We start from the raw sequence: 26,349 nt of genomic DNA on the forward strand, positions 1-26,349 counted from the left end.
AGAGCAGTTGAACGGAATGGACAGTGTCTTGAAAGGAGGATATAAGATGAACATCAACAAAAGCAAAACGGGGATAATGGAATGTAGTCGAATTAAATCGGGTGATGCTGAGGGAATTAGATTAGGAAATGAGACACTTAAAGTAGTAAAGGAGTTTTGCTATTTGGGGAGCAAAATAACTGATGATGGTCGAAGTAGAGAGGATATAAAATCTAGACTAGCAATGGCAAGGAAAGCGTTTCTGAAGGAGAGGAATTTGTTAACATCGAGTATTGATTTAAGTGTCAGGAAGTCATTTCTGAAAGTATTTGTATGGAGTGTAGCCATGTATAGAAGTGAAACATGGACGATAAATAGTTTCGACAAGAAGAGAATAGAAGCTTTCGAAATGTGGTGCTACAGAAGAATGCTGAAGATTAGATGGGTAGATCACATAACTAATGATGTAGTATTGAATAGAATTGGGGAGAAGAGAAGTTTGTGACACAACTTGACCAGAAGAAAGGATCGGTTGGTAGGACATGTTCTGAGGCACCAAGGGATCACAAATTTAGCATTGGAGGGCAGCGTGGAGGGTAAAAATCGTAGAGGGAGACCAAGAGATGAATACATTAAGCAGATTCAGAAGGATGTAGGTTGCAGTAAGTACTGGAAGATGAAGAAGCTTGCACAGGATAGGCAACAACAATCAAGGTCTAGAGTTTCCAATGCAGATTTTGTCTGCATGAGATGCTGCATTTTAAGTACAAACATGAAATAGGAATGACTAGACAGCCACACAACATGTATAATGCAATATACTCAATTATTATAAAATTCTTAAGTTGTTCAAAACCTTTGGTTTCCAATAGAGTAGCAATTTTAGACCATAGATTCTGAGATATATCACTGTTGCTATATATCTTGCCTTCACGATGCTACTAACTTCTCCTTTCTTGTATTAAACTTAAAAATTTCTCACACTCCACATTTTGTGTGTGCGAATGTTGTCCAGTTCCACAGAAAAAAACAAACTGAGATGAATTCCGCTGACCATTATCTGAAGCCTGTATGTAGGGCATTGAGATTGGGTGCACTGAGACTGAACATGTAATGGCATACTGATGTGAAAAGATTGGCCATATTCAGCCACTGCCAGTGGAATGCTCCAGTGTCAGGCCCACTGTGGGTGCAGCCTGCATATTAGCAAAACATGGTTCAGTATTTTTCCAAGAAATTTAATAATTTAATACTGTATTGTCTCATTTAGTTTTCCTTCTCAGACCGCATAACTGCCAAAGTGGTAACATAAACAGCATGTCACTGAACTGCATGGTCTCATCAAATGGTACCAGCTCAAATGTAAAAAAGCAGACAGTGGTACCTCATATGTAAATATCTTGATAAGACACATATTGATTTAGCATGTTCCACATGAAGTTGCCTATATGAAAGCATCAAACTTTGAAACCACCGCTGAAGGAAGTGTTGACTACAGCAAACACATTCAAAACCATTCTGTAGGTTGATGTTGAAATACAACGGATCCAGGCAGGAGAAAAAAAACCAAAGCAATGACAGGTTTCTTCAAGCACATGGCTCAGAAAAGTCCAAGTCACCCTACAGATGTTTACATGGTGTTTATACTCAGAAATGGTATTAAATTATGCCAAAATTGCTATTCAGTGCACAGCTGCCAGACTACTTGTACACTTTGTGACAAATGGGGGCATTTGGAATCCATCTGCCTAGACAACAGTGCAGACTGTTTCACTTGTGTAACATCAAATCAATGAAAGCGATTGTTATTCAGTTTGAAGCTAGATTCATTCACATGACCCCTCTACATTCAGAAAACAATTGGGACTTTTTAGCAAATATGGGAGTCGTAAGTCATATTGTCATACACCGAACATTAAGCATCTTTTTTTAGATTTCTGTTACATGACCAAGTACATTTGGTACCATAGATCACACATTATGAGATTTAGTAAGCTTATGGCTAGCTCTTCTTCCATATGACCTGAGCTGCAGAAGCCATTTTCAGATTCATATTTCCCTGAAGGCAGGTATAAAACTGACATATTACTGCACAAAGCCCATTTGTTTCACCTTAAGTGACACTGCAATGTTAGGAATGGATCAGCTGGCAGACAAAATAATAATATTGCTGATAAATTCCACCCAATAAATTCCACTCTCATTACCACCAATAAGAAGCAGTCACCGCAGATCCAACAACATGACCACCTGGCGAAATATTGTGCCCTTTAGACACTGACATCCAGCCATTCACATGCGAACTATTTTGTCATATTGTTCATGTTAATGAAATTTCAGTAATATCTATGCAGTATGATATTCTATCTTATGAAGGACCATATGCCACTGCCTGACATTTTTAATCACACATGAGGCAGCTTAGATCATACAGCTCTGCATCTGTAACAACAGGTGTGCACCCTGGCAATTTACAATTGTGAAATATGCCCCCACCACCCTACAAAACATGTAAATGCTGATGCCTTGTTCTGTCTATCCTAGTAACCTGTTGCATATTTTGTATTAAGGAAGATGGGTATTTTGCCTTGGACACAGCTAACTCTAACAGGACACCAGATTTTCTTGTGTATGACTTCTACATCGCTCAAAAAGCGGAACACAACCCAATCTCATGGAATGTTCAAGTGTTCATACCTAGTGGATGGTTGCCTTCAAAGTGGCAGTGGTTGATGCAGCCATCAGAAAATATTATCGTGTGCAACATTCTCTAGTGGCACAACACGGTGTTATTCTCCTTCAGACACCTACAGACATAACTGGAAAGGCCCTTTGCATATTACACTGCCATCACTGTGGCATAACATGGATGATCGATATTGTTATTGCCGCTGCAACAATGAGGACATCAATCACCTCAACAGGTTTGTAAAATCTGTGTTAAGCATTTGGTGGTACCCAAAACAGACTTCAGACCCTGGCTGACACCATCAGAGCCACAAGTGTGAATGTATGTTGTTTTTGCTGCTTCTTTCTACAGTTCTGGAGGATCATCAACATAGATCTATTTTTTGAATTTTCCACATATGATACTCATTATTATGGATAACTTTCTGTGAGTTCTAAGAATAGTTCTCACCAAAGACCAACATGCACATATAATAGTCACAGATGACGGACTCTCTTTTGATTAACATTGGTGATTTATCAGGAATTATCTGCCAGAAACTAGATTACAAATCTGAGTATGCCCCCCAAAACATTCACAGACAAATGAGGAAGTATGATGACGGTTCAGATTTTTCAGGTACATGATTGTCCTGGTAAAGAAAAAGGATGATGCATTAACATTTTTTCTAACCATATAGTGGACAATTCCAATTAATATCAAGAGACAGGTTGAAATTTTACGTAACCATCAACAGTGAACACTACAACAACTATTCTATGCTTGGGATCATTGACAGGTAATTCAGCATTAGCCTGAGTTCCATCCTAGGAAGGCGGTAACTCACATCTTCAAAATCCAATGAAAATGGACACTGGGAATCACTATTCAGAGACACAGTGTTTAAAGGTGCACACCTACACATCATCAAACATGGTCACCTGACACCAAATTCAAGTGATATAGTGACATTTTAGTTTATACGGTAAGATGCAGCCTGTCCCACTGATGACAGACTCTAGCTCGTCTCCTGTATATGAAACAACTTTCTGTCTGTGTTTCTGCCAGAAAGAAATTGGGCAGTTCTTACTATGAACACTTGGAGCCTCTTGCATTGCAACTCCTAGATGTCAAGATGCATGACTTTACCACCCCAAAACCTTCATGCATAATCTGCCATTACACGTAGTTGACCTTGTCTGGCACTACTCAACCAACAAGGGATGGTGTTTGAAGGGGGTTGGGATTTGCTAACAGTCAAAGTTTGCAAGTCTTCTATTTCTCACGTTTCCAATAGTTTATACATACTCTGAGTTCCAAATGGGATGTCAATAGGCAGACAACTATGCTATGACCAAGTGGAAGGAGAAGTAGGATCCACAGAGGATAAGAATAGCAACCAACCATTATTTCTGATAAGCTTTTCGGATAATTGTTTCGAACACTAAAGCTATTGCTGTTCACTGTAGGCACTGTGCAACTTCCATGTATCATGTTAGCACTGATACTGACAATTTTCATTGTCCATTATTCCTGCATACTACCACTGCCATGTGATGAACTCCACACCAGTTTGCTAGCCCTTTTCCTGCTAATTGCCGGCAGTCTTCATTCTGCCTGTGTGCTTGGTCTCTCTGTCCCCGCACCATGTCTCCAGTTGTGAATGGCATGGATAGGGAGAATAATTGTTGATAAGAGTTCATGCCAACTTGAATCTTTCTAATTTTACCTTGGTGGACACTTTGTGAGATACACAATATTTAGGAGGAAGCAATAATTGGTTGAATTTTCTATGAATGTAGACTCTTGTAATTTTAAGAATAAACCACTCAGTGATGCACATTGTATCTCTTGTAGCATCTGCCAGTAGAGATGAAAGAGCATCTCCAGGTCAGACTCAACTAGCTACAACACCATGCTGGGTGCCATCCCACTATGCCAAGGTTGCTTCCACTGTGTCACAGGCTCTGATATCTGCTACCGAGTCTCAATTTTCAGTAATCCAACAGCTGCTGAGTTTCTAGCTGGCTGACACCACACCACTATCACGCCACTCGCATTGCAGCAGCCCTTCCCATGCTGTTATGCAGCTATGTGGCCGGCAGATGAATAAAGAAGTGAAGCCAACCTTGCATTCTTCCAGTAACATCAACAAATTCCGTAGACTACATTAATAATCAACTACCACTAAAATGCTACGAAAAAAGTTACACCATATTTGTATTTGTATCTGTATCTGTGAATTACAACTGATTATATGGCTACTAAAGCTCTTTGTGAATATATCTTGATGTATTTCCACTAATGTTTTTTAAAAGTTTCACAATGCTCCAAACACTTGAACAAATAGAAAACATATACGTAAGCACTATTTTTGTCCAATATTGTTCCAGGTAGATTCCTTTCCTGAAGTGTGTTCCTAAAAGGTCTGCAAAACATCCACATATACTTCACATGGTCATCATATTCAAACATTTTCAAGCCAAAAATTTCTTTGTATGTGGGCACAGGTGAATGCCAGAGGATGCAAAGTCTGGGGAGTATGATGGATATTCTAACAGTTAGTACTCAAATGACAACACCAAAGCACTTTTTCAGTCAAAGACAAAAACAGGAAAATTTGGGTTTAATGTCCCACCAACAATGCTATTGGAAACAAAGTGGAAGTTTGGTTAGAGCAAGGATAACATGATTTGGGCCATGTACTTTTCAAAGGAACCATTCTGGCACTCATTTTAATTAATTTTGGAAAAACCAAGGAAACCTAAAATATTGATGATGACAAGGAAATCTGAAAACCAGTCCTCCTGCATGTGAGTCTAATGTGCTAACCACTTTGTCACCTCATGCAGTACCATTGTGGGCAGGTCCATTGTCCTGAAAAAGGTATTATTTTTTCTTTTACTATCCAGGCCTCTTCAAATGAAATTTTTCATCCAGTCGGTCTTGAAGACTTGCCGAATATTTACCAGTTACTGTTTTACTTCTTGTGAGGTAAGCCATCAGAATAATTCATTTTTGCCACCCAGAAAACACTGCCCTCAAGCCTTCAAGTGGTTGGAATCAACTTCACATTTTTAGTTCAGGTCCAGTGACTTCCACCCACTGCCTTGACTGTTCCTTGATTTCTAATGTAGACCTACATCTTATCCACAGCATAAAATCAGCATTAAAAATTGTTCTATTATATTTAAAGAGGTCAAACATTTGATTTCTGTAAGCTTTCAACAAATGCAGCATAATTACCATACAAAGCTTTTCTTCACATAAAATATAGGGTGTTTGGAAATTCCTGTTACAAACTTCTAGGGCATGTAGAGGGGAGTGGGTAGATAATGTTTTGAATAGGAACCCATGTCTGGAAACTTTGTTTCCATGCTACAGACATTTGAAAACAGGTTTGCTAGTTAGGAATGCAACAGGGTAGTCATGGTGGGGTGGCGGGTGGGGGGTTACAGTGGATTGGCTGATGTCATCTGACGTCTATCCTACCTCTCTGACCAGATTTGAGCCTCATTTACAGGTCTGTGAGTGTTAGAGCAACATCGCTGAGTACACATTTGCAGAATACACTGATATGATCCTTCTGAATGGCGAAGCTCACAGTTGGTCTCCACGCTGTCTGACTCCATTGCATACCCTTTATGCCACAATTAAGAAATGGCTTGGAGATAGGATACCTTCACTATCAGCAGGCATGACTCTGGTCCTCCAAGCAGATGCCACACACCCTTACTGGAAGAAGTCATACTGCATCATGTTGAAGAGAACTCAGTACACTACCAATTCCTTTAATATTAATGAGTGGAATTGTAAAACAAATGACATACTGGGTCACACTTAATTACTTGTAAAAGTGGTCACGTTACCAACGTGTTTTCAAATAGTTGTAGCGTGGAAACTGTGTATTACCAGACAGGGATTCCAAATCAAAATATTATCTGCTCACTTTACTCTACAAGTCCTAGAAGTCTTAACGGGAATTCCTGAACACACTGTGTACCACATCCTTTTTTATGATATGCTTATGAAATCAATTACTTCTGACACCTCTGATTGCTCATTTTCAGTCATCGATTTTTGGTATTTTCGCTTGGTTGTTGGAGGTTTAGGACATCTTTCACGCAGATTATTTTCAAAAGAAGTATGGTCATGTATCAATTTGGTCATCAATTCTTTAACTGTTGAAAAGGGAGAAGCAGACTCCTTACAAACCTTCATCAACTTTGGATAAATTTCTGTTCAGGATAAGCCACCTAGACCATCTAATTTCATAATGACATGTGAGCATACAGCTATCACCATAATGTACACATACACCAAATGTATTTCACATGGTAAAATATACTTACAAGAGTAAATCAGTGCAGGAAAAATTTGCTCATTTCTCTCTTGTGCTGTTTCAACCAGTATGCGGAGTGGTCCTTTTGGGCTCAAAACTGCTATCAGATCTGTTAAGTAATAACATCAAGAAGAATAATTGAGAACAGTATACAAAATTTAACACATCAATAAAATAAGTCAATATCATTCTGTAATATGAACTTGTATGTTTTCAAAGATAAAAGTTGTATTCCCAAATAAATGCCTCGCTTTGCAAAAGTAGGAGCAGTACAAGGGCTACATGCCCATAAGCTCCACCTCCCTCACTCAATGCTGCCACAATATTTATGCTACACACTTCGTGCCTAACATTTACCCACACTGTGGATACTGACTTCTCTTATCCAAGAAAGGGATATCATAAACTGCTTCATCACTTGTTCTAGTATGAAAAGTCCAGACACAAAAAAAAGTGAAACATGACTGTCAAAAATGGTTATTACTGTGTTATGCACACAGTACTGATAGAGCACCAAGATCTTTCTCTGATTCAGTAATTGAAAGCCAAGAGCTCAATGAAAATTTTACCAACTGTATGTTTCCTTTTGCTAAGTGCTGAGCTGTGTGTTGAAATGGGAAGTGGACAGTGGCTGAAAAATTACAAAATAGTCCAGGATAGCATTGAAAAAATACATCCAATAAAACATAACACCACTGATCATAATTCACATTAAAGTCAGCAAAAAAATTCTAAAACAATTGGATGACCGCACTCTTTCACAATGATTGAACTGTTTGGGTCTAAGGGAGACCATTCAAACTTGCTAGCTTTTGAATTTATCCTTTGACAAGCCAGAGTACACACACACACACACACACACACACACACACACACACACACACACACACACCTGTGCCCCGAATATGGTGACAGATAGTGCCAATGCTATTTTGTGGCAGATGGACTGGTTGTGATGGGGGTAGTGTCAGGTTGGGTGGGGAGAAGGGAAGGGAGAGGGAGTCAGGGAGAGGGACTGGGACTGGGAATGGGTACATAGCAACTCAGGGAGAGGCAGCTGGCTTGCTGGCTAGGAATGCGGGCGGGAGAGGTGGCAGATATATGGGCTGACAAGACTGTAGTGTCCCGTGGGAAGCAGCACATGCTGAAGGCGACGTGAGGTCATGAGCTGGGAGAGGTGATAGGACACACAGGACACAGGAAGGGGAAACTGTTGGGTGGAGGGTATGGAGACAGCGGATTACCTACTCCACCAAACAGTTTCCCCTTCCATCGTCCTGTCATCCCCTCCCACTTCACGTCCTTGTGTGTGTGTGTGTGTGTGTGTGTGTGTGTGTGTGTGTGTGTGTTTGTTTTTACTCTAGCTCATCAAAGGATAGATCCAAAAGCTAGCTGGTTTTCTGTCTTTTGTTTGTTCCTATCAACAACTAAACACTTCTGCTGGTCGGTGAGTGGTCTCCTTTAACCCTAAAATATTTACAATCAACAAGAACTTTCCTACAACATAGACCGAAGTCTGAGTGCCAACACACTTATGTATTAACTAAGTTGTCTTTCTCATAGTGTTTTCTTATGTACAGAGACACTAGATTTTTCTAGTTAACCCTTAACATGATAGCAAAAAAATGACATTGGCAACTATGTAACACCAATTTCTAACTGCTGTATAACCACCCTCTTCACTGTCTAACAAAGTAACATGGACAGACTGCAGCAAAAAGCTATAAACAATGTAGGACATACTAGGTCTGTTCAAAAAATTCTGGAACATTCATAATTTTGCATCAATGGTGTGTTGGAGCGAGATGTGGTTGGCATCCCTGTACATGCCTGTATATAATGTGTAACTGCTGGAAGTTTCATTGTTGTATGTCTGTTAATTATTGTTCAGTGCTGCACTGAGTAGAGCATTGTGTCACACAGTTTGCAAATTTCGAGATGGCAGAGTTAGAGGAGCAATGCGTCTGCATTAAAATTTGTGTGAAACTCAAGGAAACCTTTAGACACACACCAAATTATGCAGGAAGTGTATGGTGATGAGTGCTTAAGCTGTATACGGTCTTACGAATGGTTCACATGGTTTAAAAATGGCTGGACAAAAGTTGAAGATGACCCTCGTTCAAGATGCCTTTTGGCGTCTACTGACGACACTCATGTCAGGAATGTCAACAAAACTGTACATGCCAATCAAAGACTGCCTGTCCGAGAGATTGAAGAAGAATGTAATATTTCAGTTGGATTATTGTCATGAAATCTTGACGGCATCCTGGAATGCAACATGTTGCTGCCAAGTTCATCCCATGGCTCATGAGTCAAGACCAGAAAGTCCTTCACCTTGCAGTCTGTGAAGAGCTTTTGGATAGTGCACATGAGAGATGTTCCTTAAGAGAATCATAACTACATCTACATCTGCATTTATACTCCGCCAGCCGCCCAACGGTGTGTGGCGGAGGGCACTTTACGTGCCACTGTCATTACCTCCCTTTCCTGTTCCAGTCGCGTATGGTTCGCGGGAAGAACGACTGTCTGAAAGCCTCCGTGCGCGCTCTAATCTCTCTAATTTTACATTCGTGATCTCCTCGGGAGGTATAAGTAGGGGGAAGCAATATATTCAATACCTCATCCAGAAACGCACCCTCTCGAAACCTGGCGAGCAAGCTACACCGCGATGCAGAGCGCCTCTCTTGCAGAGTCTGCCGCTTGAGTTTGTTAAACATCTCCGTAACGCTATCATGGTCACCAAATAACCCTGTGACGAAACGCGCCGCTCTTCTTTGGATCTTCTCTATCTCCTCCGTCAACCCGATCTGGTACGGATCCCACACTGATGAGCAATACTCAAGTATAGGTCGAACGAGTGTTTTGTCAGCCACCTCCTTTGTTGGTGGACTACATTTTCTAAGGACTCTCCCAATTAATCTCAACCTGGTACCCGCCTTACCAACAATTGATTTTATATGATCATTCCACTTCAAATCGTTCCGCACGCATACTCCCACATATTTTACAGAAGTAACTGCTACCAGTGTTTGTTCCACTATCATATAATCATACAATAAAGGATCCTTCTTTCTATGTATTCGCAATACATTACATTTGTCTATGTTAAGGGTCAGTTGCCACTCCCTGCACCAAGTGCCTATCCGCTGCAGATCTTCCTGCATTTCGCTACAATTTTCTAATGCTGCAACTTCTCTGTATACTACAGCATCATCCACGAAAAGGCGCATGGAACTTCCGACACTATCTACTAGGTCATTTATATATATTGTGAAAAGCAATGGTCCCATAATACTCCCCTGTGGCACGCCAGAGGTTACTTTAACGTCTGTAGACGTCTCTCCATTGATAACAACATGCTGTGTTCTGTTTGCTAAAAACTCTTCAATCAAGCCACACAGCTGGTCTGATATTCCGTAGGCTCTTACTTTGTTTATCAGGCGACAGTGCCGAACTGTATCGAACGCCTTCCGGAAGTCAAGAAAAATAGCATCTACCTGGGAGCCTGTATCTAATATTTTCTGGGTCTCATGAATAAATAAAGCGAGTTGGGTCTCACACAATCGCTGTTTCCGGAATCCATGTTGATTCCTACATAGTAGATTCTGGGTTTCCAAAAACGACATGATACTCGAGCAAAAAACATGTTCTAAAATTCTACAACAGATCGACGTCAGAGATATAGGTCTGTAGTTTTGCGCATCTGCTCGACGACCCTTCTTGAAGACTGGGACTACCTGTGCTCTTTTCCAATCATTTGGAACCTTCCGTTCCTCTAGAGACTTGCGGTACACGGCTGTTAGAAGGGGGGCAAGTTCTTTCACGTACTCTGTGTAGAATCGAATTGGTATCCCGTCAGGTCCAGCGAACTTTCCTCTGTTGAGTGATTCCAGTTGCTTTTCTATTCCTTGGACACTTATTTCGATGTCAGCCATTTTTTCGTTTGTGCGAGGATTTAGAGAAGGAACTGCAGTGCGGTCTTCCTCTGTGAAACAGCTTTGGAAAAAGGTGTTTAGTATTTCAGCTTTACGCGTGTCATCCTCTGTTTCAATGCCATCATCATCCCGGAGTGTCTGGATATGCTGTTTCGAGCCACTTACTGATTTAATGTAAGACCAGAACTTCCTAGGATTTTCTGTCAAGTCGGTACATAGAATTTTACTTTCGAATTCACTGAACGCTTCACGGATAGCCCTCCTTATGCTAACTTTGACATCGTTTAGCTTCTTTTTGTCTGAGAGGTTTTGGCTGCGTTTAAACTTGGAGTGAAGCTCTCTTTGCTTTCGCAGTAGTTTCCTAACTTTGTTGTTGTACCACGGTGTGGTTTTTCCCGTCCCTCGCAGTTTTACACGGCACGTACCTGTCTAAAACGCATTTTACAATTGCCTTGAACTTTTTCCATAAACACTCAACATTGTCAGTGTCGGAACAGAAATTTTCGTTTTGATCTGTTAGGTAGTCTGAAATCTGCCTTCTATTACTCTTGCTAAACAGATAAACCTTCCTCCCTTTTTTTTATATTCCTATTAACTTCCATATTCAGGGATGCTGCAACGGCCTTATGATCACTGATTCCCTGTTCTGCACATACAGAGTCGAAAAGTTCGGGTCTGTCTGTTATCAGTAGGTCCAAGATGTTATCTCCACGAGTCGGTTCTCTGTTTAATTGCTCGAGGTAATTTTCGGATAGTGCACTCAGTATAATGTCACTCGATGCTCTGTCCCTACCACTCGTCCTAAACATCTGAGTGTCCCAGTCTATATCTGGTAAATTGAAATCTCCACCTAAGACTATAACATGCTGAGAAAATTTATGTGAAATGTATTCCAAATTTTCTCTCAGTTGTTCTGCCATTAATGCTGCTGAGTCGGGAGGTCGGTAAAAGGAGCCAATTATTAACCTAGCTCGGTTGTTGAGTGTAACCTCCACCCATAATAATTCACAGGAACTATCCACTTCTACTTCACTACAGGATAAACTACTACTAACAGCGACGAACACTCCACCACCGGTTGCATGCAACCTATCCTTCCTAAACACCGTCTGTACCTTTGTAAAAATTTCGGCAGAATTTATCTCTGATGATCAGACGTGGGTCTATGGTTATGATGTTGAGACCAAGGTTCAATCTTCACAAAGGGTAGGGAAAGGTTCTCCGAGATCAAAAAAAGCTCGTTAAATCAGGTCAAATGTCAAAGCCATGATGATAGTTTTCTTTGACTCTGAAGGATTAGTCCATCATGCCACTGGACAAACTGTTAATTGATGGTACTATTGGGATGTGTTGCGATGCCTACAAGAAAATATGAGAAGGAAACAGCCTGAAATGTGGTGAGACAATTCATGGCCGTTGCACCACAATACCGCACCTGCACATTCATTCCTGTTGGTGTGTTACTATTGCACAAGAAACAAAATCACTGTGTGTCTCATCCTCCACCGAAAGATGGAAATCCTGTTGAAAGGATGAAGATTTGCAACAATAGCCGAGTAAAAGAAAATTCGCAGACAGCGCTTCGCATGATCCAATAAGATGCATACCAAGACTGCTTCTGGAAGTGGAGATGGTGTTGGGGGCAGTGTATAAATTGTGGAGGAGAGTATTTTGAAGGAGAGAATGCACAATGAGTAAAACATAAGTACAAAACAATTCTGTAGACAAAGTTCCGGAATTCTTTGAACAGATCTCTGATACAGCACTAGGCTTTCTTCAGATATTATCCTTTTCACTGATCCAACTAGTAGCTCCTAAGAGTGTTATTCTTGTTGTTCACAGATAACTACAGTTATAAGTTTAAACTCTCCAATGTTATTAGAAATGTTTCACAGTTCATATATAAGGAGAAAGAGACAGGCAGATGATTATCAATGTTCCACTTTGATATTTGTTTCATAAGTGACCGACACTGAACTTTGATTAACAAATCCTGAGTTTGGCTCTTATGCGATGACTTTAACCAAAATATGAGAATAACGTAACAGATAAATAGAAAAATAAGATAAAAGTATTATTCGCAACTGTCGATACAAATATAGACAATTTGTGGTAAACTAACCGTATTCTTAATCACCAAAGGTTAACTAGCTTTGGTCTTGTAGGAAGCATTTTTCATCTGATATCAAGTATATGTTTGACTGAGAGAATGGTGTAGCAGGTATCACTTGTAAATGTCCTTGTATGCTTGAAACAAGGTTATTTTTAATTTTTTTTAAATAAAACATCTTACAACCGAAGTTTCTGCTGTTGTCATAAGAAATGGAATGACCACTTATGTCCATTCATGGATAAAGCAGGTGGTAGACGTCAGTTTATTGGTAGAATACTACAGATGTGCAATCAATCTACAAAGTAGATTGCTTACAAATCACTTGAGTGACTGGTTCTAGAATATTGCTCAAGTTGTGGGACCCAAACCAGATATGATTAACGGGAGATATTGAACATATGCAGAGACGTACAGCATAAATGGAAGGTTTGTTTAATCCATGGGAGAGTGTCACAGAGATATTGAAGGACCTGAACTGGCAGGCTCTTGAAGATAGATGTAAACTATCCCAAGAAAGTCTACTAGCAGACTTTCAAGAACCATCTTTAAATGACTCTAGGAATGTACTACAATACCCTCTGTATCGCTCACGTAGGGATTGTGACGATAAGATCACACTAATTACTGCATGCACAGAGACATTCAAACAATCATTCTTACTGCACTCCATATCTAAATAGAACGTGAAGAAACCCTAATAAATGGTACACTGTGGCGTACCCTCTGCTATGCACCTCACAGTTGTTGTAGATGTACGTGTAAATACTTACAATGCTTTGAAACAATGCTATGAAAATATAAGTAAGAAACGCTAAGAATTACATGAAATCTATACCTACCCCAGATTGAAATTACTGCCAATACAACCCAAGTTGTCCACTCCGGTAGGTATTTGATGAACACCAGTGCCATAAGAGCAGCAACAAATATGAGATATGCTTGCTGAAGACGCAGAGGACCTCGCCAGTGGATGCATATCATCCCAACAACACCAAAGTTCCACATAAGGAAAACAAGGGTAATGTAATCCATTGGCACATTGAAAGCTCTAAGAACTTCCCTGAAATCATATTTAATACTAATCAAAAATCCAAACATACAAACAAAACTTTAAAATAATGTTACTCACATAGTTCATAAAGTAGCTGAAAGCCTACCAGATATTCATTTTTTCACTGGAGCTTTCAAGATGACAATGAGTTTATAGTGCATTTGAAGAGGCTGTACTTCATTACGTTCGATAAGATTAGATACACTGCTCATTTTGCAGACCCATGGTAATAAGATCCTCAAGGATTTGAAACTTGACAAAAAAAATTACACACCCAAAAAATAACTAATATGCTATTTATTCCAATGATCCTAAGTGAAACGGTCCTGAAGGTCATGGCAAAAAATGTTCTCATTTACTAATCAAAACAATACTTATCTTATTATATTACACAGAACACAACTTATATTGACAGTATATAAGTAAACTGGCTCTGCTAAGAAATTCATTAATGAAGTAGGACGAGATGGCAACAAAGAAAACGTTTATGTTCTACATAATCTTTACTTCATTAGTAGCTAAAAATTTTACAGTTACCAGCAAGTTACTGAAAATGCATGTTCCTGAATAACAAATGCTTTTTCAAAATAAAGTGATTTTTAAGCCTTTATATAGATTATTCTTTCTCCTAGTATTTATTTTGTGACATGGGATATTGCTCTGAAAGAGATTAACAGGGTGTATCATTATAGCAAAAACTGATACAGGTGAAAGTATAAAAGACAAAAATGTTCTAGTAAATATGGGTCTGCTTATGAGCTGTCTGCAAGATAGTTGCTAATGTGTGGTTACAAGCCACAACTGATTTCACAGTGAAATGTTGCCTACTTAATAAAATAAACGTGAAATGCACATTTCTGGATATATACGCCAACTAAGATATCTCAAATTTCACCCGAAGATCATGGTCAAGAAGAAATAGAGTCATCAGGTTACCTTCCATTTGGAAAGCAGTTGCACTCACTGACTGTTATATTGAGTTGTAAATTGTAGATTGCAGCAATCAGTTGTCCTTTTTAAATTTTATTATGCAGGGCTAGATTTTGGCTAGAAGCTAGTCATTCTCAATGCTAAGAATACAAGAAGTACATAGTCAGATGATGTCATAAAAAGTTACAAGTAATGGCTTAACACATATGGTTTGTATATTACATGCCATTATTATTTTCGCTCAAAGCATTGAAGTCCCTGTTGATCAGGCTTCACCCACAGTTCATTGAATACTACTGTTTGCAGAAGGCAGGCTGTAAGGGGAACACATCCGTTAGTTACATGGCACCATCTACATGAACTACGTATATAAAATTCAAGGGAAGTAAACCACTTCAAATTTGCATGAGAATTACATAAAACAAAATATCTGTAAAATTCTTTACATTGTAGTCCGACTTATTTCATAGTTGCCAGCAAGTAATAAAATTTCCATGTTCACTCCTTGTGAGTCTGTTATTATTATTATTAAAACATCTAAATTATGTCAGATGGGTAAAACTTTTTAAATTTTTTAAAAAATTTACAAGACACAAGAAGAGACAAGCTGTATACACCTATTAGTTGAAATGGCTTAAATATTTTTATCTTTATATTTTATCTCCCTCTATTAAAACATAATAAGTATATTGTTCATCATATTTACTAAATAGTTCATAGATGGCACTAAATGTCAGTCAGATGCATGGTTGGTACAATTTGGCCATTCCGCTATAGATGTAGAGGGTACTAACCTCATTATCCCTTAAAACCAATTTTCCTTGTAAATGCAAAATAACCAATATACTGAATTGCTGTTAATAATACTGTATATACATCTGAGCTATATCATGGAAGAAGTTCTGTTGGTTCAGAATTATAATCATCGTACTCGCATATTATTATGAAAATGGCTGCTACATATTGGCAAGACAGCAGGTGTTACCTTGTTCCCCCTGGATCAAACCCTACAGTTTCCCAGCAACAAATCTTCGAATAATTCCCAGAACTGTGCATTTTTCATAACAACCTGATCATTAATCAGGTTGCTGTAGATATTTTTGTGATGGCAGAAGATGTCTAGCTCTTCTCGCACTTATGGAGCGACCTCACATTGGATGTCGAAGTCAGCACCTTATGTTTTGTTGTAAGTAAATGTGCAGCCATACTCGATTTCTCCATGGTATCTTTTCTTCCCAATGCGACATGTTCCCCAAACCTGATTTCCAGCCTCCTTCCTGTTTGGCCAATGTAACAGGCCCTACAATGTGGGCAATCAATTTTATAACTCCAGAAGCATGAAATATGTTTTTTACATCTACAGAGTGTTGCAAAATACATCCTAAGTTATTTTTAGTACCAAAAGACACCATCATATTGTACTTTCTAAGGATAGTTGCAATCCTAGTGCTCATTTTTCCGTGATAAGGTAAGCTGACAAACTTAGTATGTTCTTTAGAAGCCGTATTTTTATTGTAAAGCGTCATCCTATTTTTGTATTTATTAGCTATGTTCTTATAGCAAGCTGAAACAAGTGACAAGGGAAATGAATAACTATAAGCTTGATATCCTGGGATTGAGTGAAGTGAGGTGGCCAGAGTTTGGTGAAATGCAGACATCAGATGGAATTATGCTTTTATATTCAGAAAGTGAAGAGGAAGAGGAACACCGGGATGGAGTTGGGCTATTGTTGACCAAGGCAGCAAAGGAGAGCCTTCTAGAATAGAGACCTGTGTCCAGTAGGATCATGACTGCCAGATTTACGACGAAGGTCCGAAACGTGACACTTATCCAATGCTATGCCCCCACAGAGACATCAGAGACTGAGAAGGAGGAGGAGTTCTATTACCTGCTACGAGAGACTGTAAGGAAACAAGCTGATAACAGACTTAGACAAAAAAGATATCCTCATTGTTATGGGAGACATAAATGCCAAGGTGGGAGATAACAGTGAGGGTTTGGAACAGATAATGGGGGTACATGGCTTGTGTGAAATGAATGACAATGGGGAAAGATTTAATGACCTGCACAAGCCATGACCTTGTAATAAGAAAGACCTTGTTTCCTCATCGGAGATGTCGTAAGATAACAAGGTATCCCCAGATTATATTACAGAAAATCAAATTGACCACATCACAGTATCCAGGAAATTCAAGAGGAGCCTGGAAGATGTGCGAATAGAAGAGGAGCAGACACAAGTAGCGGCCACCTTCTTATTACTGTCTGTTTTTGAATTAAGATTGTGGCTTCCAGAAAGATATTCGAGCCAAGGTGTAGAAGATTTGATGTAGGTAAACTGAAAGATCCACAGATAGCTGAGGGGTTGCAGCTGGAGCTCTGGAATAGATTCCAGGTGCTGGAACTGGAGAAGGCTGAGGATAAGGACATGGAGGAAATGTGGATAGAAGTTAAGAATACTTTTGTGCAAGTGAGTGAGAGACAACTTGGCTTTAAAAATTGCATGTGGAGAGATTGAATGTCCAGACATACCTGGAGGAAAATCACCCATAGAAAGGAGGCCAAGGGAAGAGTAAATCAGAGCAGGACCAGGCAACAAAAAGCATAGGCACAAGCTGATTATAGAGCAGCAGATAAGGAAGTGAAAAGGAGTGTGAGAAGAGACCACAGAAGATGGATAGATGAACAGGCTGATAGAGCAGAACAGGCAGCACGGAGAGGGGGATGTGAAAGAACTATATGATATCACTAAATTGCTCTCCAAGAAAAGCTTCCAGAAGAACCGACCAGTAAGGAGAGATACTAACTACACATGAAGAACAATCACGTAGGTGGAAGGGACACTTTAAAGAAGTTCTAAATAGAGACCTCACAGTGGAGGTAGAAGAACAAGAACAAACGGAATACAATGATCCTAATCCCAGCATTGGTGTAAATGCACCCACAAAAGCAGAAATTCGGACAGCACTGAAGCAGATCAAGAATGGGAAGGCACCAGGACCAGATAATATAACATCTGAGATGCTGAAAACAGACTTGGACACCACTGTCGAGTTATTGTGCATCCTCTTAGAGGAGATATGGAGAGAGGAGAAACTGCCAACAGATTGGAAACGAAGTATTATCGTGAAAATACTAAAAAAAAAGGGATGTTACCAACTGCAACAACTGACAGGGCATTATCCTATTGTCAGTACCGAGTAAGGATCATTTTAAACTGCATTAAGGATTCTGTGGAAGCACAACTGAGGAGAGAGCAGGCAGGTTTTAGAAAACATCGAAGCTGTGTGGACCTTATCAATACTCTCAGAATTATTCTGGAACAAAGTGGGGAGTGGCAACACACCCTCTACCTTACCTTCATTGACTCTGAAAAGTCAAAGAGCCATGGGATACTCTTGCAAAATATGGCATTCTAACAAAAATCATCATCATCATCATCATCAAGGAAATGTATGAAGACTATGAATGCCAAGTACTACATAATGGAGAACTAACAGAGCCTTTCCAAGTTAATTCGGGAGTACGACAAGGGTGTATTCTTTCGCCACACTATTTCTTTTGTTTTTTTTTTTTTTTTTTGGTAGGGTTTAAGGGCGCTCAACTGCTGTGGTCATTAGTGCCCAGTCACTGGTGTTAGAGCACATGGAATCTGCTAAAACTCAAGGGGATGGGGGGACACCAGAAGGACCTGACAAAGACGCAGATAAAATAAGTAAAAAGGTTAAATGTCTTTGGACAAGCCAGTTAAAGTTATAAAACGCAGAATACGAGCAGCTGCTCGAGCGTCATCAGCTAAAACATTCGGTAAAGTAGATGGCAGGGACAGGACAACACGAAATTGACTAAAACAGGGACACGACACTAAAACATGGCGCACTGTTAATGCCTGACCACAAGGGCACTGAGGGGCTGGGTCACCGGAGAGCAGGTAGCGGTGGCTAAACCGGCAATGCCCAATCCGCAACCTGGTCAGAAGGATCTCCTCGCGCCGAGATGGTCGGGAGGATGTTGTCCAAGCAGTTGGGAGCGGTTTTACTACCCGGAGCTTGTTTCCTTGGAGGGATGACCAAGCATCCCACCACAACGACACAAGCCTCTTACATACATCCCCACGAACGTCAGATGACGGGACACAATGGGAGGCTGGCCGAGGCAGGAGGACTGCAGCCTTGGCTGCAGCATCCACAGCCTCATTCCCAGGCACTCCTACATGTCCGGGAACCCACAGAAGGCTGACAGAACCACCATTATCAGCAAAAGAATGGAGGGACTGCTGTATCCGTTGAATCAAGGGATGGACCGGATAGGGAGCTCCAAGGCTCTGAAGAGCACCGAGGGAATCAGAGCAGAGTACATGCGATGAATGGCGGTGGCGGCGGGCATACTGAACGGCCTGATGGAGAGCAAAAAGCTCGGCCGTAAAGCTGGAACATTGGTCGAGGAGCCGGTATTTAAAGGTGGCGGCCCCCACGACAAAGGCACAGCTGACACCATCGTCAGTTTTGGAGCCATCGGTGTAAATAAAGGTGTGACCGGCAAGTCGAGCACGAAGTTCGACAAACCGTGAGCAATACACTGCAGCCGGAGTACCCTCCTTCGGGAGTGAGCTGAGGTCGAGATAAATATGAACCGGAGCCTGGAGCCAAGGTGGTGTCGGGCTCTCACCCTCTCTGAAGGTGGTAGGGAGGGCAAAATCCAATTGTCGAAGCAGGCGACGGAAGCTGACTCCGGGGGGCAGCAGGGCAGACACATACAACCCGTACTGACGGTCGAGAGAATCGGCGAAGAAGGACTTGTAAGAGGGGTGGTCGGGCATAGACAACAGCCGGCAGGCATACCGACACAGCAGTACGTCGCGCCGGTAGGTCAACGGTAACTCGGCAGCTTCAGCATAAAGACTCTCGACAGGACTAGTGTAGAAGGCTCCGGTCGCAAGACATATCCCCCGATGGCGGATGGAGTTGAGCCGGCGTAAGAGGGATGGCCGAGCGGACGAGTAGACGAAGCTCCCATAATCCAGCTTCGATCGGACTATGGACCGATACAAGCGAAGCAGGACAGTGTGATCCGCTCCCCAAGATGAACCATTAAGAACTCTGAGGACATTAAGGGAAAGTGTACAACGGGCCGCCAAATAAGAGACATGTGGAGACCAACACAGTTTCCTGTCCAACGTGAGCCCTAGAAACTTAGTTGTGTCCACGAATGGGAGAACAACGGGACCGAGATGTAAGGATGGCGGAAGGAACGCTTTATATTGCCAAAAGTTGATACAAACCGTCTTCTCTTCAGAGAACCGGAAGCCATTTGCCACGCTCCATGAATAGAGGCTGTCTAGACAACGCTGAAGGCAGCGCTCCAGGAGGCATGTTCTCTGGGCACTGCAGTAGATCGCGAAGTCATCGACAAAGAGAGAGCCTGAGACATTAGGTGGAATGCAATCCATAATTGGATTGATCGTGATGGCAAAAAGGGCTACGCTCAAGACGGAGCCCTGAGGCACTCCGTTCTCCTGGAGGAAGACGTCGGACAATACGGAACCCACACGTACCCTAAACTTTCGATCCGTTAAAAAGGAATCAATAAAAAGGGGCAGGCGACCGCGTAGGCCCCACCTGTGCATAGTGCGGAGGATACCTCCTCTCCAACAGGTATCATAAGCCTTCTCCAAGTCGAAGAACACGGCTACCGTTTGGCACCTTCGCAAAAAGTTGTTCATGATGAATGTCGACAAGGTCACAAGGTGGTCAACAGCAGAGCGGCGGCGACGAAAGCCGCATTGGACATTAGTAAGTAGTCGTCGAGATTCAAGAATCCAGACTAACCGAGCATTAACCATGCGCTCCATCACCTTACAGACACAGCTTGTAAGAGAAATGGGGCGGTAACTAGAAGGAAGGTGTCTATCCTTCCCGGGTTTGGGTATAGGAACAACAACGGCGTCACGCCAACGCATGGGGACTTGACCTTCGGTCCAGACGCGATTGTAGGTACGAAGAAGGAAGCTTTTGCCCGCCGGAGAAAGGTGTGCCAGCATCTGAACGTGAATGGTATCTGGCCCCGGAGCAGAGGACCGGGACAGTGCAAGCGCACGTTCGAGTTCCCGCATAGTAAAGGGGGCATTATAAGTTTCCAGATTCAGCGAGTGGAAGGAAGGTCGCCAAGCCTCTTCTGCCTCTATCCTGGGAAGGAAGGCAGGATGGTAATGGGCGGAGCTTGAAACCTCCGCGAAAAAGCGGCCAAAGGCGTTTGAGACAGCCACAGGATCAACAAGGACCTCATTACCTGAGGTCAGGCCAGGTACCGAGCAGTGGGCCTTAATGCCCGACAGCCGGCGCAGGCTACCCCAAACGACGGAAGAGGGAGTAAAACTGTTAAAGGAGCTGGTGAAAGAGGCAAAACAAGCTTTTTTGCTGTCTTTGATGACTCTACAGCATTGCACTCGGAGTCGTTTGTATTCAATACAATTCGCCAACGTAGGATGGCGGCGAAAGGTGCGTAAAGCACGTCGTCGAGCACGGATAGCGTCCCTACAAGCCTCGTTCCACCAGGGGACGGAAACGCGACGTGAAGAAGAAGTAGTACGAGGAATGGAACGTTCGGCAGCATTGATGATAACAGCCGTGAGGTATTCGACCTGACTGTCACAACTGGGAAAATCGTGGTCCGGAAAGGTCGCCAGGGAGGAGTAAAGGCCCCAGTCAGCTTTCAGTATGTTCCAGCTCGAAGGACGTGGGGATGGGGTGTGGTGCAGGAGACGAACGACACAGGGGAAGTGGTCGCTCGAATAGGTGTCAGAAAGGACATACCACTCGAACCGACGGGCAAGAGTGGTAGAACAGATCGAGAGGTCCAAGTGGGAGTAGGTATGAGTAGAGTCCGAGAGGAACGTCGGGGCGCCGGTATTGAGGCAGACAAGATTGAGATGGTTTAAGACATCCGCCAAGAGTGAGCCTCTTGGACAGGATGCAGGAGAGCCCCAAAGGGGATGATGGGCATTGAAGTCACCAAACAATAAGAACGGCGGGGGAAGCTGAACGATCAGGTGCATCATGTCAGCCCGACTAACAGCAGATGACGGTGGAGTGTAGATGGTACAAACTGAAAAAGTAAAAGCAGAAAGAGTAATGCGGACAGCTATTGCTTGGAGTGGGGTGATCAATGGGATGGGATGGTAATAGACATCGTCCCGAACGAGCAACATGACCCCACCATGAGCTGGGATACCGTCCACAGGGGTGAGGTCATACCGCTCCGAGATATAGAGGGTAAAGGCAATACGGTCAGTCGGGCGCAACTTCGTTTCCTGGAGACCAAGGACGAGCGGACAGTGCAGGCGGAGGAGCAGTTGTAATTCCTCCCGATTAGATCGAATACCTCTTATGTTCCAATGAAACAACGTCATCGCTAGTCAAAAAATTGGGGGAACGAGATGGGGGAAGAGCTGGTCACCTCGACGGCCGCGGAGGGCCAGGTTGCGAGGGAACAACGGTACAACTGACGGGAGGCGGATCCGGTTCCATCGACTCGTCGCCAGCTGCGGATGCTTTCCCTGGTTGTGTAGGAGGGGCCGCATCATTTGCCGACGAAAGGCCGGCGGAGCGCCTGGCAGCAGAGCGTCCCGGCGAAACTGAGGACGGCCGGGAGCAGCGACTCACGGATGGAGCGTCAGACGAAACGCGCCGGGGTGGAGAGGGGGATAGAGACTTCTTCTTGGAGGCCTTCTACGAAGGCCGAGGAGGCACAGGGATGGTGGGCTGGACCCGAAGAAGGTCCTCACGCGCGGGGTCCGTTTTGGAACGCCGGACCTCGGAAGCTGGGGTCCGGAACGTTTCCCCGATGGACGCCTGAGAAGAGGATCGCTTCTCAGGTGGCGTGGGGGGAGGAGGAGGAGGAAGGGTGGCCCCTGGGGCAGAGGGGGTGGGGGCCACGGGGGAGGAGGATTTGGAAGGGAGAGATTTGGGAGGCAGAGGCAGAGCCCCCTGATGGGCGGAGGAGGCGGAGGGGGGACAGGATAGGGGTGAGGATACCACGTAAGGAGTGGACACAACTGAGGCAAACGAAGTGGTCAATGGCACAGGATGGAGGCGGTCGTACTTCTTCCGGGCCTCAGAATAAGAGAGCCGATCCAAAGTTTTGATTTCTTGTATCATCTTCTCCTTCTGATATGCGGGGCAGTCTGAGGATCTAGGCGAGTGGACGCCAGGACAATTAGAGCACCGAGGTGGTGGGGTGCATGTATTTCCTCACGAAGAGGACGTCCACAATCGCCACAAAGGGGCTCAGCCTCACACCGTGACGACATGTGCCCAAAGTGCTAACACCTAAAACAGCGCATAGGAGGCGGGACGTAAGGTCGCACGTCACACCGGTAGCACATCACCTTTACCTTCTCCGGGAGAACGTTCCCTTCGAAGGCGAGGATAAAGGCCCCGGTGTCGATGCGACAGTCTCTGGGGCCACGCTGGACTCGCCGGACGAAATGCACACCTCGGCACTCCAGGTTGGCCCTGAGCTCCTCATCAGATTGTAGCACGAGGTCACGATGAAAAATAGCCCCCTGCGTCCGATTTAGTGCCAGATGCGGGAAAATGGACACTGGGATGTCCCCTAGGCGGTCGCACGCCTGGAGCGCTGCCGACTGTGTGGCGGAGGTGGTCTTGATAAGAACGGACCCTGAACGCATCTTGCTGAGAACCTCAGTTTCCCCGAAGATGTTCTCAATGTGCTGAACAAAGAACATGGGCTTGGAGGTGGCGAACGTCCCCCCATCGGTTCGAGAACAGACCAAATAGCGGGGGAAGTACTTCGCCCCAAGCCGGCGGGCCTGTCCCTCCTCCCAGGGAGTGGCCAAGGGGGAAAGGGCAGGAGAACCAGAACTAGAAACGGTACCTTTTCTTTTGAAAGACTCGGCCGCAGAGCGACCTGATACGTGTTGACGTTTCATCTGCGAAACGTCCGCCCCGATACCACCCACTTCGACCAGGGGCTCTCCCCACGGGCGCCACCCAGCCTCAGCAAGGGCCACCTGGCAGGATGACCGTTGCCGGGAGTCCTGATGCCCCAAGGAGACGGGCATCTACTCCTTGGCCGACGTGGGGAGGGTGCAGCTCAGGTATAGGCAGTACGATCCCTGTGTTGTCAGGGGGCTACAACCTAGAGGGTACATGACGACCCCACCACAACGGGCTGGCTACCGTGCTGGATTTCTGGTGCCATGGAAAGTCCATCATGATCGCTGGTGCAGATGGGGACGCACTATGGGCGTAACTTGTACAACCCATCAGGCGTTTAGGCCCAATTTGAGGAATAGCGGGCATGGTTACAACACCAGTACAATGCTGAGTGCCAAGGTCTTAGTGCACTTAGGACCAGTGGTACACCACGTAAGGTGTCCTTCCCCAAAAGGCTCGTACTTCTGTAGAATTTTGAAAAATGGAGGTCAAACCCCAAGGGGGACCATCACATGGAAGGCCGAAACGGTTGAAACTCCTTTTAGTCGCCTCTTACGACAGGCAGGAATACCTCGGGCCTATTCTTACCCCGGACCCGCAGGGGGGTATTTCTTTTGGTGTTGGACCATGTGATGAAGAGAGGTGTACAATGGGGCATGCAGGATAGGCTCGAAGATCTAGATTTCGCACACGACATTTGCTTAATGGCACAACAATATCGAGACATCGAAGAGAAACTGGCCAGGTTACAGAGAGAGGTGGAAGTTGTAGGCCTCAAGATATAAATGTTCGCAAAACCAAAGAAATGCGGATAAATTCGACTATCACGAATAGGGAAGCCATTAATGGAGAGGACGTAGAACAGGCCCAATCTTTCCTCTATCTCAGAAGTATAGTCACAACTACAGGAGGTGCTGAGGAGGACGTTCGTAGCCGCATCCACAAAGCAAATGGTGCATTTGTACAACTATACCCTGTCTGGAGAAATAGGCACATCTCAAAGAAGACCAAACTCCGGCTTTTCAACAGCAATCTGAAGGCTAGTCTTTTGCATGGTTGTGAAACTTGGAAGGTGAATAACCACATACAAAACCAGCTCCAAGTTTTTATCAACCACTGTCTCTGGCGTATTTTAAATGTGAGATGGCCAGATATAATGACAAATGAAGATCTTTGGAGGGAGACAAATCAGCAACCAATCAATTTACAAATCAAAGAAAGAAAATGGAACTGAATTGGGCATACATTGAGGAAACCAGAAGGAGCTGTTGGAAGAATGGCATTGGTTTGGAACCCTCAAGGAGTTAGAAAATGTGGGCGTCCCAAATAGACGTGGAAAAGGACGATCGGGAGAGAAGCTGCATAGGATGGGGAAGCCTGGAGTGAAGTGAAGTACCAGGTGGAGGAATTTTCTCATGGCTCCTATGTTCCAGAGGGAATGACAGGAACTAAGCAAGCTATGTTCTTATATATAGTATCTACAAAGTCAAATGGATAGTTCTTTACTTTAGCAATGTGAATTATTGTTGCCATTTCCTCATCTTGTTCGTCCTTTGACAGCGGAATTTTACACAACCGATTGATAGCAAAATTGAAAAATGTCATTTTATGTTGAACAGGGTGGTCTGAAGCAAAATCCACAATGCCATTGGTACAAGTCTCTTTACGAAATATACCAAATGTGTGCCTGCCATTTTCATTTCGAGTTGATAGATCTAGAAAAGTAACAGATTTATTTATTTCGGTCTCAGAAAAAAAAAAAGATATTTTTCAATTTTGCTGTCAATCGATTGTTTAAAATTCTGCTGTCGAAAGACGAACATGATAAGGAAATGTCAACAATAAGGTAAAATTGCAAAAGTAAATAACTATCCATGTGACTTTGCAGATGCTATATATAAGAACATAGCTAATAAATACAAAAATAGGATGTTGGTTTACAATAATAATACGGCTTCTAAAGAACATACTAAGTTTGTCAGCTTACCTTACCACGGAAAAATGAGCACTAGGATTGCAACTATCCTTAGAAAGTACAATATGATAGTGTCTTTTGGTACTAAAAATAACTTAGGATGTATTTTGCAACAATCTGTAGACATAAAAAACATATTTCATGCTTCAGGAGTTTATAAAATTGATTGCCCAGACTGTAGCGCCTGTTATGTTGGCCAAACAGGACAGAGGCTGGAAATCAGGTTTGGGGAACATGTCACATTGTGAAGAAAAGATAAAACGGAGAAATCAAGTATGGCTGCAAATTTACTTACAACAAAACATAAGGTGCTGACTTCAACATCCAATGTGAGGTCGCTCCACAAGTGCGAGAAGGGCAGGTTCCTCAACCTCGTAGAAGAGCTCGACATCTTCTGCCATC

The 26,349-nt window shown here is 43.1% G+C and overlaps 1 protein-coding gene across 1 annotated transcript in view; it reads right to left on the bottom strand.

The window, feature by feature from the left end:
- The window catches only part of LOC126479773 (presenilin homolog), a 99,410-nt gene that overhangs the window by 54,852 nt on the left and 18,209 nt on the right, over positions 1-26,349 (bottom strand). Inside the window, exons 5-6 of the mRNA XM_050103813.1 lie at positions 13,877-14,097; positions 7,000-7,098 (exon numbers count right to left, since the gene is read on the bottom strand). Of these exons, the coding sequence (XP_049959770.1) occupies positions 7,000-7,098; positions 13,877-14,097 (320 nt within the window). The remainder of the gene's footprint in view (positions 1-6,999; positions 7,099-13,876; positions 14,098-26,349) is intronic.

This window comes from Schistocerca serialis, chromosome 1 (genome assembly GCF_023864345.2).
Source record: "Schistocerca serialis cubense isolate TAMUIC-IGC-003099 chromosome 1, iqSchSeri2.2, whole genome shotgun sequence".
NCBI classification, from domain to species: Eukaryota; Metazoa; Arthropoda; class Insecta; order Orthoptera; family Acrididae; genus Schistocerca; species Schistocerca serialis.